This window comes from Sceloporus occidentalis, unplaced genomic scaffold (assembly GCF_023333645.1).
Source record: "Sceloporus occidentalis isolate IW3139 unplaced genomic scaffold, rSceOcc1.0.p SCAF_117, whole genome shotgun sequence".
Taxonomy (NCBI): Eukaryota; Metazoa; Chordata; class Lepidosauria; order Squamata; family Phrynosomatidae; genus Sceloporus; species Sceloporus occidentalis.
This window is the reverse complement of record NW_028317097.1, coordinates 1,835,176-1,856,434: the sequence shown is the minus strand read 5'-3', so window position 1 is coordinate 1,856,434 and position 21,259 is coordinate 1,835,176. Positions and strand designations below refer to the sequence as shown.

Sequence of the window (21,259 nt, the reverse complement as noted above, 5' to 3'; positions counted from 1 at the left end):
TAATCATTTTGCTTATTATTATATTCGTTTGCCCAATTGCTTTTGAGCCCCTAAAAATGAGGGACTATTGATGAGATTTTCTGTAATTCATAAACCATTCATTTGAAAGTAAAAGCTGAAAGTCTCTATTCGAATCACATCTTGATCCATTGTGGCGTACAGAGTCAAAATTAAGAAAATTGTTTCATTTTCCAAATATTTATGGACCTAAGTGTAAATAAGATGAGGAAGAGGGCTTTGTGTGCTACAAAAGAAAAGGGGACAATATATAGGCAGCTGCTTTTAGAATGAATCGAAGAGATGATGATCTTGGAGCAGGTAGAACAATAAGGAAGTTGTAAAATTAGGGATTAGTAAAAATATGCACATGCATGGAAGTATATGTTGATTGACAACGAAACTGATTTTGGCAGTAGTGGCAAACATTGGTAATTTATACATTTTATGAACGTTTTGGCATAGTCATTTATGGGAATATTCATCTAAGTATATATACTTTTTAAAATAACTCATTATCACCATTCAGCAAGGGTACAAATAAATTGTTCACCAATATGGTACTCTTCCTGCAACTAATCACCTTCACCCACCGAGGCATTGCTTTACTGAATTCCATAATTCTGCTCTTCAGTGCAGTGCATAGTGAGACAACTATCACACATCAAGTACTGTCAAGAACAAACCTTCATGCTTCTTGACAATTAGGCATTGGGAGACAAAAATGTTTTTTGAAGAATATATTCACTGGTGATCGACAGGTGTTGGAAAATATTTCTATGCAGCAAAAGCATTTGAGGACAATGATTCTACTGTCAAAATAATGACTTCAGACTTTTCTAAATGTCAGTATAAAGCTGTTTTTCCTTTGCGCAAGTTAAACAATGCAGCAGCATCTCAACTGTAGGGAAGGATTCTCAGTGGGGCTTGACCTTCCTACCAAAGGTCTTATTGAGCTAAACAGGCAAAAGCCGTTTTAGGCATCTCGGAGAACCTAATTGAATAGGAATACTGTGGAAAAAAACATAGCTTTTTGAATCTAGAAGTCATCAAGACCCAGGTGCTCAGTATTAAGGCAGTGAGTGTATAATTAGTGAGCTAAAAATCTTGGTTTAGATGGCACACAACCCACTGTTAGAAAGACTTAGGGTGCATAAAACTGAGACTTCAAATTCAAAATAAAATAGATTATGAAACTTTCTAAAGTGTAATCTCTGCCTCAAAACATCTGCCAGCGGGCCTTTATTTATATTCTTCTTAGCCAGAAGGGGTTCTGCTTATTTATAGCTAGAACACCAGTTGCATCTTCAACTAGATATTGTCACCTTCTAACTATCCCATATTTCTATTGCTTGTTTTGTTCCATGTGTTTAGTATCTTTAAATAAAGAGCTCTTCTTATTTAAACACCAACACCAAACCCACATTTTCAGTCATTCTTGATTTATGTTCCCTATTGTTTTTTTTATGAAAAAGACACAGGTATAGGGGCGCATGTACATATGAGGAAGAAAATAAAAAATAAAAAATAATAATTTTCAGATACTTCTCAACGCGTGAAAAGTTTTGTCTGCAGCTGAATCTACCGATTCTCTCCTGAGGAAGCCGCGAGGCGAAACGCGTTGAGAAGTATCTGAAAATTATTCAACATAAGCAGTGTGCTTTTGGACTTTTACTACAATCTCCAGACTTTTATAAGCTGAAGTGCCTGGCAAAAATCTACTATCCTGTAAGTGTATTCCAAATTCCTTATATCACAACAGGAGGATTCTGCACCATTGGCTTTTTTTCTTTTATACCTATTTTAGAAACAGAAGAGATAAAGAATATTTTACTTTGAAGAGCCTGTATACCATCTGTATTTTGTGAGTGCATTCACTACACATTCACACTTTATTATTATTTATTTGATATATTGCACTATTATTTTTTATTTTTTATTTTCTTCCCCATATGTACATGCGCCCCTATACCTGTGTCTTTTTCTGTTGAACACTGAGAGGAGTGTTGTCTGGGCTGCTGCAGTACCGCGGAAGTAACTCAATCTAATTTTCACTTACCTTTGACTCACTACCTGGTGTTTATTATTTTTTACCTTTGGTTTTTTTTACCTTTGGTTTTGCTGTTTTTTTTATGAATAAGATCTTATGCTACTTAAACAATTTAATATATTATGGTTGGCCATCTAACTGCACTTATTAAAGAAGCAAAGTAAATTAATACACTCAGACTTTAACTAGTTCTTCCAGAGAATTCATTAATGTTTAAGGCTCTCAGTTGAACTCCTCATTTTTACAATAAGAGGTCTACTTAACAAAGAACACTTATCAGACGAGGTTAGACGAGTACAATTTCACCCAAAATCGCAGATCCTAAAAACATGAAGTTAAACTGGCTGCTCCCAATTCCATAGGTTTATTTAATGTATGAACTATAAAATGTAAGATTTGGGAAATGTGCCTCAAACATACTTGCATTTTCCTTTCTTTTACTAAGTATATCTTGAAACTCTAACCTATTATACAGTTCTCTGGTCCAGAAATATCTGATTATACTATGCCTGTCATCCATTTTGCCCACCTTTGTTTCCCCATCAGTCTGTAGCGTGGTCCTTGGGCCACCACAGTCCCATGCCAGTATGCTGCCCACATAGAAGAGTTCGTAGACAGAACTTCTTTAACAAGGGGCACCTCGGGGATATTATTTTAGGGTGGCGGCCAAGGCCCTAGATTGACAGTAGGCCGATAAATTTGGAAGCCATTCTCACAGTCATTGTTCAGTTTATGTGGCTCTTGCTAACATTGCTCTGGGTTCAAATAGCAGTTCTGGATTCCAAAAGCAATATTTTGTCTACTCTACTGTCAAGCATTCATCTGTATGCTGCTCTATTCCCAATATGTTCTTTATAATGTGTGTTTGTGGGTTGCTCTATGTGTGTGTGTGTGTGTGTGTGTGTGTGTGTGTATATATATATATATATATATATATATATATATATATATATATATGGCAAAATGATTGACCTTTATTGGTTGGTGTCCTCCAGAAATCATTGATTGTTTGATGGATATATGTCTAGGAGGTGATTAAAATCCTTGGGGTTTGCTCTGATCTGCTTTATTTATCAGCGTTAAATGTCACGGATTCCAGACAGTACAGGTTGTAATAAAAAGCACATGATGGGAGTCTCAACAATTAGTCATAAAACATTAGCCTTTAGACTTCTGGATCATATAAGGAGGGTTTAGTTTATATGTTGCTTGTCCTTGTGTTTTGTGACAGATATACATGGAATGTGCCGATAGGAATGAACAGGCTTTTCATTGCACATTACCTTTTGGTAGAATCCTGAAAGCAATGGAGCAGCTATGTAGTTGAATCTCAATGATATAGAATATTTTGCATGTGTATTCTACATCATTGCACATCCTTGATCTAGACTTTCCTTGTAAAGGGGTGCCATCAACCTCACAGCTTTTCATTTATTAAACTTTTGGCTTGTGATTTTTCATTGGCAATCAGATGATCAATGTCATGGCTTTAAGGGTATTTAGTTTACAAGCCAGGGAAGCTGAGACGTGCAGCAGCCTGTGGCAGAGCCAACATTATTTAATCAATTGCCTGACCTGACGTTATCTCCCCTTCTTCACCCTCAGCTAATTAACAAAATAAGCAACTCAACAATAGAAGAGAAATAACTTAATGGGAGAAATAATCATGAAAATCCAGATAAAAGAAGTTAAGATACCCTTCTCCATGGTTATACAGAGAGCGCCCCCATATGTATATTACAGGTAGTGCGTCAGATCCCGTCTGCTAGTATACGACCGTGTAGTGTACAGTCGCATGTATACAGCAGGGGGCCTGATTGGACATATAGACCATCATGCAGATCTGCTTTAACAGTGTGAGCACCAAAAGGATATATATTGTCCCATTGGCAAGATTTCTTTGCTTGGGACGGATAGGGTTAACACTGGGAGACTTAAAGATGCACCGGTACTTATGTATGAGTAATATTTCTACCGTGGTAGAAATTGAGCCTCTTGCAGCATCATTTCATTGGTTTCTATGGAGACTGCACTTTTCTTTTTTTGGTTTACACTAAAATCGATCTTTATACATTACCCCCCGTTGCTTTATGTAACTGGTGATCAGTCTCCAAAAAAAAAAGGTGAAATCCATCTACATTTGCATGTGTTAACTCTTTAGGTGCCAGACATATGTAAGTCACTTAACAGCTTTCAGAAACATGTGCATGGAAGGTGAGTTTTCTCACAAGATCGCCCAGCTGTTACCCAGTAAAAAGAATTTTACCCACTGAACTGTAAACAAAGTTTACTTTTCATTATAAAGCAACACTTTGTATAATTTGTTTTGCCTAAAAATTGTTGAAATTTACATACATTAAGGGAAAAAAGATCCGTATTACAAACTCCAGTGAAGAGATGGCTTGCTGCTAACTAATTACCCACAGATGGCATATGAAGATTGTTTATTTGCTTCTGTTGTTGCAGAATTTTCTATTAATTTGGCGCTTCCTCACTCATAATGATTGACGCCATCATGAATATGGATGCCGCTGGATGATTCAATCTCATGCTCACTGCTACATTGTAACCTAATGAGTACTGGGCTGGTTATCAAAAGGCATGTTAAAGGGCAGGATAAGTGCTGAATCTCACAGAGATCTAACAACCTCTTAACCACATCTCTATCACATTTATTAGAATTGTCAATTAGAGTAGGTAGAGGCCCACATCAGTTCTTGCCGCCAGATCCTTCTCTAACAATGTTTGATTCTGTGCAGAGACCAACTGCAGTCACAAAAGTACAATATTTAATATGTGACGACCACTTGGTGACGTATGCTTCACTGAAATGTTGACATGAGCAGTGTTCTTTGCAGGGGTCATAGCCAAGGCAGAATTTTCTTTTAGGTAGACTAGATGTGTCGCATGATTACCGTCTTCTATGGAGACAAAATGGGAGGAGTCATGTATAGTGGGAGGGGCCTGTGTTCTAGGGAAGCAGAGTGGGAGGGGATTCATTGTAGCCCTACCCACTCTTGCCTTTGCTTCCACCAATTTTAGCTTTGCTAATTTCCTCTTGTTGCAACTATGTCCAAAGCTATGCTCGTAGTGTTTGTGGCTAGTCGAGCCCTGCCCGGAGGATTTACCCTCCATACCCCGGTCTTTGCTGTTTAGAGTGGGGAGAGTGTGTGTTACCTGTCTACTCCAAGGACTTTGGGATGTTTTAAGTGCCTTCACTGAGAGGCAGGGTTGTCTTTAAACTTGATATGGCCCAGAGGAAGATCTACCCATACTCCAATCCAAAAGTACCTGAGTGGAGGTCCGAGCAGCTACTGGCAGAGACCTCTCCACTAACACTTTCTCTGCGGCCTGTGTTATGCTCAAGGCTGATGACATATATGATAACATATCTCAGCACCCTCCAACAGTATACACACATGGGGTGCACAGGACACAAAGGTCTGTCACATTGGAAAGGTCCTTGTCAGCAGGTGTATGGTGGTTGTTTAGGGTGCCCAATGGACAACGTGAGATCTGTGTCCTCTGCAACTGCTCTACAGGAATTATGCTTTCTCTCATCCTGAGTGGAGGGATATTAAAACTAGGCTGCTTGATATTGAAAGTGTAACCTGGAAGATTTGGGAGCCATTTCTTCTATTACCTGCCGGTAGTTATAAGAATCGGGCAGCAGCAGGACGCTGAGCTGCACTTGAACTGTTTGCCTATGATAACAAGTGCTGGGATGCATAAATAATATATTTACTCTTTGCATTAAAATTCATCCCCCTAGAACAGTTTGTGTATACCAAAGGGCATCGTCATGGAATTATTGAGCAGTCACACTCACACGTAGGCTGTATATGGATTAGACTTCTAAGGGTCAGAAAGTTCTGTCTCCTCTTAAGCAGAGCAACAATAACGTTTGATAACGTTTGATGGAGTTTGCCTAAAGAACCTTTTACCATCACAAACAGCTGTCTCACAAAATGAAGAATTGTATGAACCTGTCTCCTGCTCCACAGCTTTAAGTATATGATCACAGAATTATACAAGACAGTTTGTGTCATTACTAGCATTTTACTATATTAAAATCATGACTGATATGGAGTGAAGTGTGCATGATCATTTTACTAGCCGGGGTAGCTCTTTCCTTAAAATTACATATGTTTACAGAAAACGGAGAACAGACAGAACGTAGTCAAGGTTTAAATTTTACCTTTGGTGGTACACTGCAAAAGTGGCATATTAGGTTTTTTAGAACCTTGTGGTCGCAGGTTCAAATCCCTGCAAGGTCAACGCAGCCCTTCATCCTTCCAACGTCAATAAATAAGTACCATTCAATTATTGTTCAGTGCTACAGAGATCTCCCATGTAACTGGCCCATTTGCCACGGAGACTTGTTCTGAGTCAGCTTGGTCATGTAGGATCTGCTCTGCACTTCTTTAAGATCATATACGATATCCCGTAGCAGCAGAATGTGATGGTTCCAAGTAGGACAATGAGCCATCTCACTTCAGCAAGGCCTAAGTCTATAAGCTAAACCTCTCCAGTGTGTTGTTGTTAGATCAATGTGAGACCCTCGGATCAATACTAGCTCCACGCAACCCACGCATGGCCACCCTACACCTTTCTCCTTTTTTCGTTAACTCTTTCCATCCATGTGCGTAAGTTAGGGCTGGCTGTAATGTATGACCTGCAAGTGGAATTTCACTAATGAGGAGATGCTTCAATTTGATGCAGGACATGATATTTTAAATAGAAATAGATTTTTAAGTAGGGACTTGAGGTCAGAGGTCACACGAAAATACAGCAGTTTTGGAATACATTAACAGAATAAAGCATTATTGGTTAGGTAAAGAAGCAGGAGATAATACAATAGGTAAAGGTGCTGCTTTTCTGGAGTTTTGTTTGAAGCTTACTGTCCTTTCTCTCTCATTCTTTCATACGGCATAGATCCTCCAAAGGTAAGAAAAGCTGCACACACTTTCACTTCCAGCGAAATAACTAATTGGAGCCTCTGGCCATACATGCATATTGTAACAAGCTGGAAGCGTCCTTAGACTTGACCTTTATATAACACTATTGATTGTAAAAGCAGATGCAGAAGGGTTTACCCATAGCTTCGGTTTACGGATGTATTTAGCAAATAAGCCTGGGTTCAGCCATTAAGTACAAACGCAATAAAATTGTCCATTCGATTGACCTCAGCAATGTTTACCGAGCTTGAAATTGTTTAATTGGTTCAACTAACGTCAATTTAAAGATGATTGTGCTTTTCTGAACTTTAATACATTCTTTGAGCTCGCTCAAAAACAATTACTTGGCTCCGGTCACTGGCTTCTTAAATCTGTAGGAACGCGATGTGCCAGTTTACCCTAGAGATACCGAACATAGTCTATTGTAATGGGTTATTGCTGTTTATTCTGGGTATGACTTATTCTGTCGTAATGGGTTATAGTTTAGGTGCTCTTTATAATGGTATATCATCCATGGCACTTCATAGTCATTGGAAATCACACTTTTTTTTATAACTTGTGGTATTGAGAAAGTGTTGCATATTTACAAAAAGTATTACTTTTCATGAAATTAGGTACACGTGACCAACTATGTGTACTTTAATTGAATAGTCTCTTTACCATTGTATTTTTATTTTAAATAAGAGTCCATGTTGCATGTGTCCTGATGCATTTTATTGCATCCAAATCAATGTGAGCTTAATTTAGTTAGAAAATGCAATTTCTTTCTCATCACCTGGCACCCAGGAAGCTTTATTATGCTTTAGCACTCACATTTAAGTCGATCAGAGCTCTGCTCCCATTGAAATCAGTGGGAGTAACAGCAGCCAATCATATAAATCCTAGAAAAACACAAGTGCTCCAATAGCATAAATGTGGTTGTCTGATGCTACTCCCAATGTTTTTAAAGGGAGCTCAGTTGCTATCAACTAGAACGGGAGTTCTACCAAGCATGTGCAAGAAGCATGGTAAGGCGTGCTCCCTACTATAAGTAGAGTTAGCTGAGAAAGAAGAACATTATTGACAGTAAGGACTGTAAAGCTCTGGAATGCACTACCTATGGAGGAGGGGGCCGAATGTACAATCTGCATTCTAATTCTTCCCAAAGGTGTTCATTGGGATTGAAGTCAGGGCTCTCTACAGGCCACTCGAGTTCCTCCACGTAAAACTCACCAAACCATGTCTTTATGGCTCCTCAAATATTGTTACATTATACAACTTGCATGCTAGTCATACCCAATTAAATGAAATGAAAATATATTATTTTTCACAGAGAGTGAAACACAAAAATAGTTATACAGGAAATAAAGTTGAGTTGGTGGAATAATAAATGAAATTAATATTTACGTATGGGACTTTTTCTTTTATAGGTGTGCTGTAAAAACTATTTTGTTAATGCACATGAATTTACAGTAGCAATAAGCACATAAATACATTATTATTCTTATTTTGTTTAAGGAATTATAGGAATAGGGATAGTCTTTAACAAAACGTAGCACCCTAGGGAGAATTTTATAGTGACATAGACTATAGGAATTTCTGTAATGCATTACTCTAGATTGTAAGCTTGTTTGATCAGGGCCCTCCTCCCCTGTTTTTTCTGTAAGTCTAATTGTTATATGCTACTTGTCATGTCTTGTTTACCTATTGTACATTGTATATAAAACAATAAATGATATTAATGTTATTTTGAGGTATACCGTCCATTTAAGCTGATTCCTAATCTGTGATAGTAGTTTTATAAGCACTAATCGATAGAGAACAAGTTAAAATGGTGCAATCTCTATAGCAACCAGCTCAATGATTGCTTCATTTTCATCATTTCTCACCACCAGAATTGCTCTTTATACGTGGCCCCAATAGTATCACAGTACCTATGTCTCAATGAGGGGTTAAATGGGTTGTTCAACCTCATTGCATAAGGTTCTGATGTTGGCAATGCTGAGATTTCTGCAATCGCCATCAAGTCAATAGTTAGCAATAAAGATCACTGGGATTTATTCACTATTGAGAGTTGGAAAGTGAGTTACAGTTTCATTTCCTTGACTTCACTTTACATTATGAAGGGGCAGCCCCACTGACCTTCTGCTCCTAAAAATAACATGGTAAGCATATTTCTTAAAGGCCCCCTCACTGATTAAACTCAACATTATGCAGGGTCAGCTCAGCCCTTATTTCTGGGATAAACAGCAGTGGTGGACCCACAACACTCCAGCAGACCCTCTTACCATCTCCTGCTTCAACGATGAACCCAACTGTAGCAAAACAGCTGAACAATATGGACAGCAAACACCCCTGCCTATAAAAGTAGTTTGGAACTTCATGCCTATAACAAATAAATTCCATGCTTAAAATTATTCCTAAATGTTATTGACCTAAATAGAATCACAGCCTTTATCCCTATGCCTAACAGTGTAAGTTACCTAGCAGGAAGGATTTATAAGGTTTGCAATTTTTTTCTTTATCAGTTGAGTTACTAAGTAATTCTTGTCTTAGGCAAAGAGGTATAGAATATTTACTGCCACAGGCAGAATTTCATTAGCAATAAAATCCTTACCCCGGTTTATTTATCTCAGATGTTTTTAGTACAGTCTATGGGAATTTGGAGATAACATCAGACATAGCATTTGTCAAGCCATAGAGTCCGTCAATGCTGTTTCTTCCTATTTTGTTACAATAGCTACATTATTTATATTATTTTTACCTTTTAATAAATTAACTGTAATACCTTACTTTGCAAATAAATAACCTATTGTATTGTATTTCTACTGCTGACAGAGGCAACAAGCTAGCAACCACATCTGGTGACACAACAGTTCGGATTTGGGATTTTGCAAAGTCTGAATGCGTCCTGACGTTGGAAGGGCACACACATGCAGTTTGGGGCTGTTCATGGCACACGTGCGGGGATTTCCTGGCCTCCTGTTCCTTGGATAACAACAGCAAAATATGGGATATCAACAGGTGAGTGCATTGATCATCTGCTTGTACAAGTGTCCGGATGTCTTTATGTCATTTTTCTGGTTGAGGTACTTGGGAAAGCTGTTCAATGATTACATACAGCTTTTCCAATGCGCATTATGTGCTCAGAGAGATATATACTCAACATTTAGTTTATTAATTGTAGCCAAGGAAAAAAAAATAGTCCTTGTGTATCCTTTTCAGTTCTTCTGAACAAAGTAGAAAGGGAAGCTACAAATGCATCCAGCCCACCAACATTATGTTATAGACCTCAGTCTGCAAAATAATTCACGGATATTTTCTTAGCACATAATGAATCAATGTACCTCATCGTATCAAGATCTTTTACTGAAACCATGAAAATGTTTTGTTCTGTAAAGTTGTCTTTAGGTTTTACAGATGAGCTGTGGTGTGACACCCTGGTGGAAATGTCTGTTTCCTTTTTTAAAGATGTGATGTTACCCTTGGAGAAAACCTGAACAGAGCTGTTTATTCTTTAATCTACAGATTTAATGACAGAAAAAACTTAAAAAGAAAAACACACAAACCTTCCCTGTGTCTTCTGCAGCAAGCTATTCATGTGTGCTTTTGTATCAGATGACTTTGAGTCTTCCCAGGAAAAATATTTACTTAAATAATTATTTTATGTGAATGTTCTGGGCATTCAGCAGTACTAGGAATGATGTTCCACTTAGCTATAAACATGTGATATTCAACAGAATAGGTGGAACAGCACCTTGAAATGCTTTTGTATTGGTTTGTGCTGAAAAAAAACACAAGGAACATGTAACAAAGCATTTCCTCATTAGGCAACCGCAGGCCCTAAAGGGTTAATGAACCCTGGTTGGTGGGCTAGTGGTCATTCTGCATTCTGTTGTGTGCTTGGTAGTATGGACATTTTTCCCAGAGGAGCACCAGGACCAGGAGCTCTGAGGACCAGACCGACTACCCACCTTGTAGCCAGGTATAAGCAAGAGATAGGCGGCAATGATGGCCAGGGGGCATTCACCCTGGTTCCTGTAACAGAATCTTTGCATCTGTTTTTCTTATTCATTATAAAGCACCTGCGGAGGTCTGATCTTTGCATATACCAATCTATCACTGAGAAGGAACTGCCTTCCAGCAATTGTTTCCTGGCATAGTAGAGCCTTATCTCACCGTGGGCCATGATTGCTATATTAAGTCTACTGTCTACCTGAAAAAAATCCATACTATAGTCTGCCAGCACTAACACTACACTAGAGAAGATTTCAGGAGCAGAAAATAGATCCCAGTAACGTTTCCATGAGACATGCTGTTCTTTTCTTACTTATAAGCTCCTGGTGTCACAAGTTTAGTGAATGAACCCTGGCAGATACAGGGCAGCTGCGCACGTTCAGGCGTGCCTAAACGCTGTATTCTTTATCATGTGCTGCAGGAGACCCATTGCATTTCTCTGAGGCAGCTGGGTTCAAGATTGAACCCAGTGGCATCCTGGTCCTGCAATTTTGCAAGGAGCCGTGAGACACGCCAGGGTGCCGTCTACAGCAAAGGGGCACCACTAGCCATCCAGTCTACAATATCTCAATGCACAAAAATAAAATAAGGGCATGAAGTCTTTTTTAAATCATAAAGATGCCCTTGACTGTTTTTTTACATTTACACCTACAGCTATTATAGCTCGTTCATGTTTTTTTTTTGTTTTTTTTATCATTCGCGATGTGAAAATTCAATTTTCATTGTGAGTTACAGTAATTGGTTACAATTCACCAGAATCCCAGAGGTTTCTTCATCCTCGAGGAATGGCGCAACTTTACCTTCAGTAAGAGCAAGTCTGTTCAGACCTTCTGACAGCCAAGGTTAAAACGGATCAAGTCCACAGTGACCTTTCTCTCATATTTTTCTAGTTCTAAGTAAGACATCGAGAAGGGAGCTTGTAAGTGTCATCCATCAAATGCAAGATTGTGAGAAAACATAATAAAACTTTAAAATACCAAAGGTGTGCATCAGCATATCACAGCCGTGCTGGCAACTGTCTCTTTTCTAACAGGCTGTGATAAACAGTAAATAAGAAATAGCCACTAAATAACTGCCTTACCAAATGTAATCTCTGTCCTCAGCAGCTGAAAAAGAATGTCGTATTTCACCAAGAAGCTCATTTCATAGTATGATAACGCTGAACTCATCCGCAACAAATATGCCATTTCTGGCCAGGATCGCTCTAGACCAATTCATGCACTGGCATGAGTTTAAAGCAGCCGTGCACAATTAATCAGGAAATGTCTTTTCCTTGGGTGGAATAAACACAAGAATGGTGTCTGCCAGTGGGAAAACTACCAAAGTTGCAGGGAAACGTATTCTCATAGGGCTAGCGGGTCCCCATGCCTCCTGCGGATGGACCAGTGTGTCATTGAATACATTGCATTAAAATTCAGGACATTTCAATCTCTGTCACCAATAGGCAGCAATTTGGTGGCCACACATATTCCTTTGCAGATTGTGCTTGTGTTGAGATTGTTTCCATGCCAGGCCAGGTGGATTAGGAATGGATGACAGGGTCAAGAACCTCTGTATTTTTTAGTATTGTGTCGAAGTAGCTGAGGTCCTACAAAGGTTGCTGTGTGATGGATATCAAGTAAAGCCCACAAAAGACTGAGTGACATTTAAGCCAAGGCCACCACTTATCAATTCAAAGAGGCCCAGGGTCATTAACCCCCTGCCCCCTTGGCAGCCTTCGTCGGAGTGGAACCCATAAACCTTCTCCCAATGCAGCAAGGGAAACAAGCAAGGGAATGAGCAGAATTGAGGAGATGTGGCACCCTTGGCCTCCTTGCCAACATTACTCGCTGCGGCAGACTCTTGTTTACATAGCATTGCTAAATAGATATGATCAGGCATCTGTGACTCATTTCACTTTGAAAATATCTGCAGTCTGCCGATTATCAAAGTCTGTGCTACGTCATTTGCAAACGTAGTCTCTCATTATCGAAATAGGCAGTGAATGGGGAAGGATGGACACTAGGTTTCCTTTGACAATATCTTTTTTGTTCTTTAGTTATTTTGCTGTTCATAGTAATCAAGCTACAAATTGTATTCCTCCCTCGCTAGATAATGGTGATAGTTCTCTAGGCAGTAATGCTTTTTCTTTTTAGAGCTGTACTCTTTAATGATCTGCTCAGATGCTTGGACTTAGACATTTCAAAAATGTCATCCTTGCCAAAGAGCTTTTGTGTTTTTATTCTAGTAAAGGAAAAGATGAAGGTTTAACAATGTGATCCCCATAACCATTACATGTGTCCCATAAAGGATCTTACCGCTGGTTACAAAGAGCACATTCAGGCTAGGCTTTTACCTTAATACTCTAGAATGTTTCAGGTCGGTGGGCATACCATGGCCCGCTATACTAATGGGGTACTTTTATTTAAGGCCATTTCCATTACTAGAAGTAAATGTGGAGCCATTTTGCTTTAATGGATTCTAAGCAATCTGTTTGAACAATAGACTAAAGGAAGCTGCTTACTCTTACGCCTGGTTTTATATAGAAGGTGTACACAGGTTAACCAGGTGTAAAGTAGAGCATGTAAATAGTACAAAAAAAACTCTTTGCAATCTTCTAGAGCAAAACAATGTCATTGGGGCTTGCATGCTCACATGCTTAATTCTGTGTAATATTTTTATCTCTAGTGGTACAATGTGGACATTTTAGTAAAAATTCAACGATCAGTGCAGTTATGTAAGGAAGCCTGGGCTTCTTGTACTATCCATACAAATAACATTTTCTATATCAAATTAAATGAGACAGAAGCATATTTTACATAAAGCAAAAGGGGCATTTGGATGAAGCCCAACCACCATAAGGACGTCCTCTTCATTACCTGTCGGCGACAGGTAAATGATAAAAGATGGAGGAAATAGAGTCAGTAGTGTACTAACTTGCACAGACAAGGGAAGATGGCGTATTTAGTAAAATGCGATACCCTTTATTGGGCCAGCATATAAACTGATGTAGAGTCACATAAGCTTTCGGGACTTCAGAGATCTTGTCTTCAGATAAAATGAATGATTACGCGGAAACTCTAGAACAGTGTAGAACATTCTATTCATTTTAATCCAAGTTTGTTCAAAAGTTGAAATGTGTTATAGGTTAGGTTACCTCCTAGGCAGGATTACCAATTAATATTGAGAAAATCATCTGACCACATAGGCACATTTCCAAGCAGGCAAGGTACTCCATATAATGTTTTTTCAAATGCCTCTATGTATTTCATAGTGTTTACCCACTGAACTGTATTTGAAATCTATATTTTTGTAGATCTGTTAATTTAGTTACATCTACCATGGGGAAATAGAAAAAAACAGCTAACCAGTAATCTGACCTGTCATAGGTAAAGTCGCTGTTATTGATTTCCCCCATTTTTGCTCTTTTCATTTAAACCTATATCTTTCAGCATGATTAGGAAAACCCCAAAGAGATTTGCTGTAAATGAAAAGCTCTTTTCGAAGTGATATCGCATGTTATGCTTGATGTTTTATTATATTAAAATGACTGCACTTTTAATATTACTTGAAATATGCCAAATTTTGACACAATGGGGGTAAAACACGAATTTCGAAACAGGTGGGGAATAGTGATAGTCAATAAGAAACAGGAAAAAACATCCACCAAGAATAGGAAGCAGTTAACTTAACCTTCTGAAGTTCAATGACAAAATGTATTATTGATATTAGACATTAATTTCAATTACTGTTGCTTCTGTATTGTTCCCAAGTGCAAAGGCAAAAAATGTCACTGCGCATAGAAATTGCTTGGGAAATAATGTTCAGGCTGCTTTTTTTTGGCTATTATTCTTCATTTGTCAGTTTAATAATAGGAAGATTAACTACAATTAATCCAAATTCTATACATGTTAAAGTGTCAATGTTTGGAAGTTTAAATATCAGATCACCATTTGTTTGGCAGTCTTTTCATATAAAAAATACACTGATATGTTGAGAACACTTTTTATCCCCTGTGTGATGTGATCTTACATAGTAGCAGGGCTGTTACCCAAATCTTTTTTTGTACTAGGTGTACCCATTTTTTTTTAAAGACTGCTTCTTCAAAATGGGGAATATAATCTAGGAGTGATATAGACAGGAAATGTATATTCAATTTAAGTGGCACTCAGTCCATCAGAACCTCATTCATCATGGTGTAAAAAAGGTATCTTCTCCTTGTCTTTTCCTGGCATTATGCAGAGGACATCAAGAAGAGCCCATACTGTATTATTACACTGTGAAGCATGAAAGAATCAACTTCATCACAACTCTAACTACCTCCAATACAGCTTTACTTCAAAGCTGATTAAACATTTACTGAAAGAAGAACTATTTCGGCGCATTAGCTGCTGTACCCTCATCAGTACCTAACCCTTTGGGTAGTCTTTGAAGACGCAGCACATATAAAATTGTGTTTCTTTTATGCCCTCATATGATAAGAGGACAGTTATTTTGGTAAATTCTAACCCTTTCAATGTCATTCATGCTAACCTTTGATCATATTTGGCACAGACTTCTCAGGGAATCCTGTTATCTTACACATTATGAACTAAAGTCAGCTGGTAAGCTGTTGAGGTGAGCCTGTGGCATAGGTACTAGACTGTAATGCCAGAGAGAGCATAAAGCCAAGCATGGCCAATCTGTCCAGAAGTGTATGAGCTGGAACTTCCAATACCTTCCACCATCCTATGAGTGGGACTGGTATACTTAGCACACACAGCTACAGACTAGTTACTTTTACTCTACTGCAAAAACAAGTCTTCTAGTTTGCATTTCTCATATTTCTGATTTATGAAGGGAAATCACACTCCACACCTGTGTCATCAGCATCCACTACTCCCATATGCAAAGCAGGGCGTGTTGTCATTAATATGACTTTTGTAGGAATAGTACATTTGTAGTTATTTTACTCATGCCCTAGAGTATATTAGAGGCCCCCTGGACCATCAGCAGGAGAGGGAGCGGTAGTAGACTTTTTAGAGTAGGTTAACTAGACAGAGAGGATAAGGATATTTTGCCCCCTGGAAGAAATCCTGGAAACACCTTAGCCCTTAGGGTATGCCTCATGGCTGTCATGGCTCAAATTATTACTTTAAAAAAAATTAAGGAATGTGATTGGAAAAGGCTATACTTAGTAAAGAAACGTTTCTGGGGGCACAGTGATCATTTTCAAATCAAAGTTTAACTTATAAAATTCCTGTTGTGCCAGGGTTGAATTCATTTTTAGAGCCAGTGTTCCAAAATGTTACTATGGAAGCAGCAATCATAATTCTGTAGCTACATGAAACCACTTAAGAACAAAAGAATCATGCTTTTTTATCATAGGTTTTGTTAATTATGCGTACATTTGGCAGAAAGGGGATGAGAAAGGGAGAAAAGTATGTAATGTGAGAATAATGAAGAGTAGGATGTAATACAGAGTGCATAGTAGGAAACGGAATAGTTTTATGTGCAGTGTGAAGACGAGGGCAGCATACAGGTTGTGGAAAAAGGAAAGTGTGAAAATAGCCGTTTAATTGAAAATATATGTTTTAACATTAGTGCCATGTAAGATCTGTAAACAAGCTTTTGTTTAGAACACACTGCAGTCTTTAAGCTAATTTACAGCAGACGTGAAATGCCTCCAATTCTCTGTGGAGTAGGGTACAATTAGCACGGAGGGGAATGGCGTGTGAAGCTAATGACTCGACTGAGAATAAGAAATTTGAGGTCCTGCATTACCATAGAACTGACAAAACCCACAGAAAAAATGGCGAGAAGGCAAGCAGATACTGACATGTCCAATAAATACTCAAAATAATCATATAACAGTGTAAATCACTTCAAACCATCTGGATTGAGTGACTGAGAGTTATAATCTCATTATACTATTAGCAGAATTACTGATGCCTGAGGTCCCCATAATGAGAGAAGCTGTAAATAGCGCTCATATATTTAAAATGAAAGAGAATCTGCATTGTTTCCTTAGAGTTTGTATGAATAAGGACATTTTGGCTTTCCTGCGCCTTTCCTCATACCTATGAATCTTCTATATCAGCTGACCTTGGGCAATTATGATTTGCTTCGCTTTATTATTTTATTTCATATAGTGTTATAGTTAAGGCTATATTAAAATCAGGGACACGTTATTTTAGAGATAGGAGTAAAAAATATAGGAGCCCTGGCTACCTGTTTCTTTGTCTCTGGTTGTAATACCTTCTGCCCAAATCTTTGGCCTCATAGATTAGTACAGAATGCGTGTGAACAACACAGCTGGGAATTGTCCAGATTTGGCCCCCGGATCTCCAGGTGCAGGACTGTTTCCCCAGGGTCTCCAGGCCACTTTCCTCTTTCTGTGGGTAGGGAGATTTGACCGCTCTCCCTTCCACTCTGTTTAAGGATTTCTGAGGCTAGCGATGCATAAAACAATGGCACGCACACTGCCCACGTTGCTACCCATTAGCGGGGACTGTTATCAAGTGTAGAAAGGGCAACATTCAAACGTATTAAAACAGCTGTGCTGCCTTGAACTATTTGGGTCTGAGTTGCAACATATATTTATTTATTCGACAATATACAACTTCTTTTTTGAAGTAAGAGGTGCCAAGGTTAATGCTGCAAAAAATCTGCTTAACAGGTTGGTACATATGTCACTTACCTGTCTTTTCTTTTAATTACATTTTATACAGACCTGGGCAGGCCATCCGACACACCAGGCAAATGCTAACAGAGTCACACTAGAAATGCCACAGGGAGCTTGCAGCCATACATATACTGTTGTCTGCTGCACTTACACCATCAGCCAACCGGTGGCCTTAAGGTGCCAGGGCCACCTGATCGTCGCCTGTCTGGCCCTGATGTTATAGCTTGTCACAAGCACAAACTTCACTTCAATCACTTTGACAGGAATATGAGCTTGCAACGTAACTATAAATCATCACTTATGAGTTCCCGACAGGAGTGGGCTGGCCACTAGCGGAGGCAAGGGCCAAGTGGGGTCATGTAACACAACATTATGGGAACCCACAGTAATTGAACCGTGCACAGGCAAGGAAGGTAAGATTCAAGGTAAAGTAAAGCTGTGGAGGTGTGATGTGTGATAGCATGAGTATGTGTAAGTGTGTATGTGTAAGTGTTAGTGTGTGTTATAGTGAGTGCGTGTGTAAGTGTCTGTGTTAGTGTTTATGCTACTAGGGGGCGCAAAAGACCTTCCCCAGGTTCTCTATCATTATTATATTTTATCTGTAGCTTGCCTACAGATGAGGGAGAAAAATAACAGTTGAATTACCAATATAAAAAAAAGACACCAGAACGTTAACAAATATAACACATACAGGTACGGAAGGAAAATAACATCATTTTATTACGAGCTTTCTATCTATATTTTGGGTTTGGGGGGAGCATAAGACAAAAAAAGACCTAAAATTACCTAAAAGAAGAATCTCCAGAAAGGTAGACCCCTTTCACCGTTATAACCTGTGCAGTTGTACACTAGAAAAGCTACGTTGCAAGATGCATATTCTGCTTGTTAATTTATATGTATTTTAAAGCATAAAAATTAATAATGTACCCCAAAAGACTGTTGTGATGTGTAACAATGACCTTCTTTGTTCTATTTCAATACCAATTCTTGCAAAAAAAGGAAAATGTCATGCCATTAACTATGGGCGTCTTTTTTTTAATGGAATACAGCTGGGTTTATATTCATGACATGAATGATTAGACGTGTCATATGTGAGGCTAACTGGGAATAAAGCAGCTGTAATAAAATATAAAGACATGATAGGGTGTATTTATCACCACATAAAACAAGCTGGCATTTTAATGTCTTAAGCCGGCTGGTGTACCCATTGATCTTACAAAGTTTTGAGCCTGAGCCTGGGTTTTATTTCCCTGGTATATATATAACTCTTTTGTTCCCCTAAGTTCTTGAAAATACTGTCCACGTTTTATGTTTATCACTCTACAGATGGGGAGTCCTGTTCTGCAATGATTGATTTTCATGGCTAAATAACTCTATACATAATTAAACATTCATGTCTTTGAATAGCTACAAATTACAGTCTAACAAAAACAGCTGGTCACATGCTTTTCTGTGCGGGTCCTGTTTGGCTGCTGGCATCATGTATGCTTATGGACATTTAGGTACAACCATTGCTAAAGGAGCATCAAAACATCTGGTGAGGAATAACATGCTCCCCAGATAAACACTGTCCACAGCTCCTCCTCAGCTATAACTCACAAAATCCTGTCTATTCCACAATGCTGGCAGTTCTATGAGGCCTCCTCCCAGGTGGGAACCTCTCTGGGAAGAGAGGAGCTTCAGCTATCATTGGATCTATTCGCTCTGCTGGTACCAACATGGACCTCTGTCAGCACTTACCTGCTCTGCGCAATATTTCCAAGAACACAACAATCCCATTCCACCATTCTACCCCAAAATGACGACAAACCAGTACACGCTAGCAGGAGGGAACATATCCACATATAACATTACAAGAGAATCAACAAATCATACTTCCAAACGCATACATCTCTGGTGTAACTCAACAAAATACCTATGACTAAATACCTTGACTGTGCCGAGTTCTGTGCTAGATACATTGCATACCCAAAAAGAACACACATGAACATAGTCCTTAGGTACATGTGACACGTTAATACCCGCTAATACATGTATTGATTCTCTTCAGGCCTTGCTGATATCTGTTAATATTGTCTTGCTCTGTATCAAGATGATCCCCTCAAATAGACCCACATAGGGTACATTCTTGCTTCTGCATGTCTAACTTAAGTATGGAAGTGATAACGCTAGAGGCTAAAGTCTTATTCCATGTTCTTATTTTTTTACTTCTGTTTTTTTTCTTTTTTGAACTGCCAATGTTTAGACATCTGGTAGAGCCTAAAATTCATCTTACAAGTTCATCTGGTAATTCCATCAAAAGTGAACTGCATTCTCTGATAAGCGGCTTAGGGATGTGACAAGAGAAGATGACATTTGAGTCAGGAAAATCTATTACAGGCCAGCAATTGAAGATTTAGCAGCAACCATATGCATGTCACATACTCTGAGCCAACTGGATGCGCAGACGTCTACAATATGTCAGATTCATGTCTGACGCTGTTCAGTTTCTTTCACATCCATCCATTTCACAAAACCCAGCTATATAGGAATGACCCAAGATTAGAAGGGGTTATACACAAGTATATAAACCTAAGGGCATCATGTGTTGCCTTGTTAATTCACACTCTACTACAAAGAACTGGTGGAATCTCTTGGTGGAGATGTAAGATTGTGCTAAAAGTAACAACTTGATTGCAACGGTGATAAAATCCCTTCTAGTTCAGATGTTTTCTGTATGGCAAGTATACAACATGAGATGGGCTTTCTAAAATTAAGGTAAGCTGTAGCCTCCAGCTAATGTTGGTTTACAGTACCCATTACAGTCATCATATATGTTTTGAAGATCTCAGTGGCTCATTCTTAAGAGGTAATCAGTCTTAAGAAGTGACCTCTGAAGTCTTGAAAGTGTATGCAACGCTCTACATTGGTCCACTGAATCAAGAACAACTTTGGACTATTTTCTCTGGGCCCATATAGAAATATCCATATTCAAATTAGACACCAATCAAAAAATAACAAAAAAAACCCATATGTTTCTAAAAGTTAAATAGGTGCTGTTGGACCTATATGTATATTTACTGTAAGAGTTTGAGTAGATTTTTTTTATTTTAAATTATTATATAATAAAATCTCTCTAGAATTCTGTAGTATAGGATAAAAGCCTGGGATGCCCATAGGGCAAATGCCAAGTGTAGCATACATGACGTGTATCCAGCAGATGGCTGCATGAACATCATTTATTGGCTGTTGCCCTTAAAGTGCCAGGGACAATTTTAATCACCTGGGTGGATTCCCTCTGTTGAGTACACTGGCATCCTTGGAGTTTGTCTCTCAAGTGCAAGCAGGTGTCTTTGCTTTGATACATAGCAATCTCCTGCATCTGGGGGCCACACAAAGCTATGTACTTTCTCTACTGGTGATATACCAAGCCTTGCGGTACTGTACAAGTGCCTTTTCCTCCAGAATTATATATGCATATATCTCCCCCTAATGTGTTTAGCTAATTTTTTGGAATGTTCCTTAGGGAACTTACTCCTTTTTTGTTAGAAATTGTCTACTACTATGTTAGGGAAGCTGATATTTATTCTTAATGCAATGTTCCGTCTCTACCCTGGAAAAAAATAAAACCTTTGA

General features: G+C 38.6%; 1 protein-coding gene across 1 annotated transcript in view; it reads left to right on the top strand.

The window, feature by feature from the left end:
* The window catches only part of LOC149282403 (sperm-associated antigen 16 protein-like), a 294,140-nt gene that overhangs the window by 138,820 nt on the left and 134,061 nt on the right, over window positions 1-21,259 (top strand). The window contains exon 10 of the mRNA XM_089498276.1: window positions 9,823-10,008. Coding sequence (XP_089354402.1) covers window positions 9,823-10,008 — 186 coding nt within the window. The remainder of the gene's footprint in view (window positions 1-9,822; window positions 10,009-21,259) is intronic.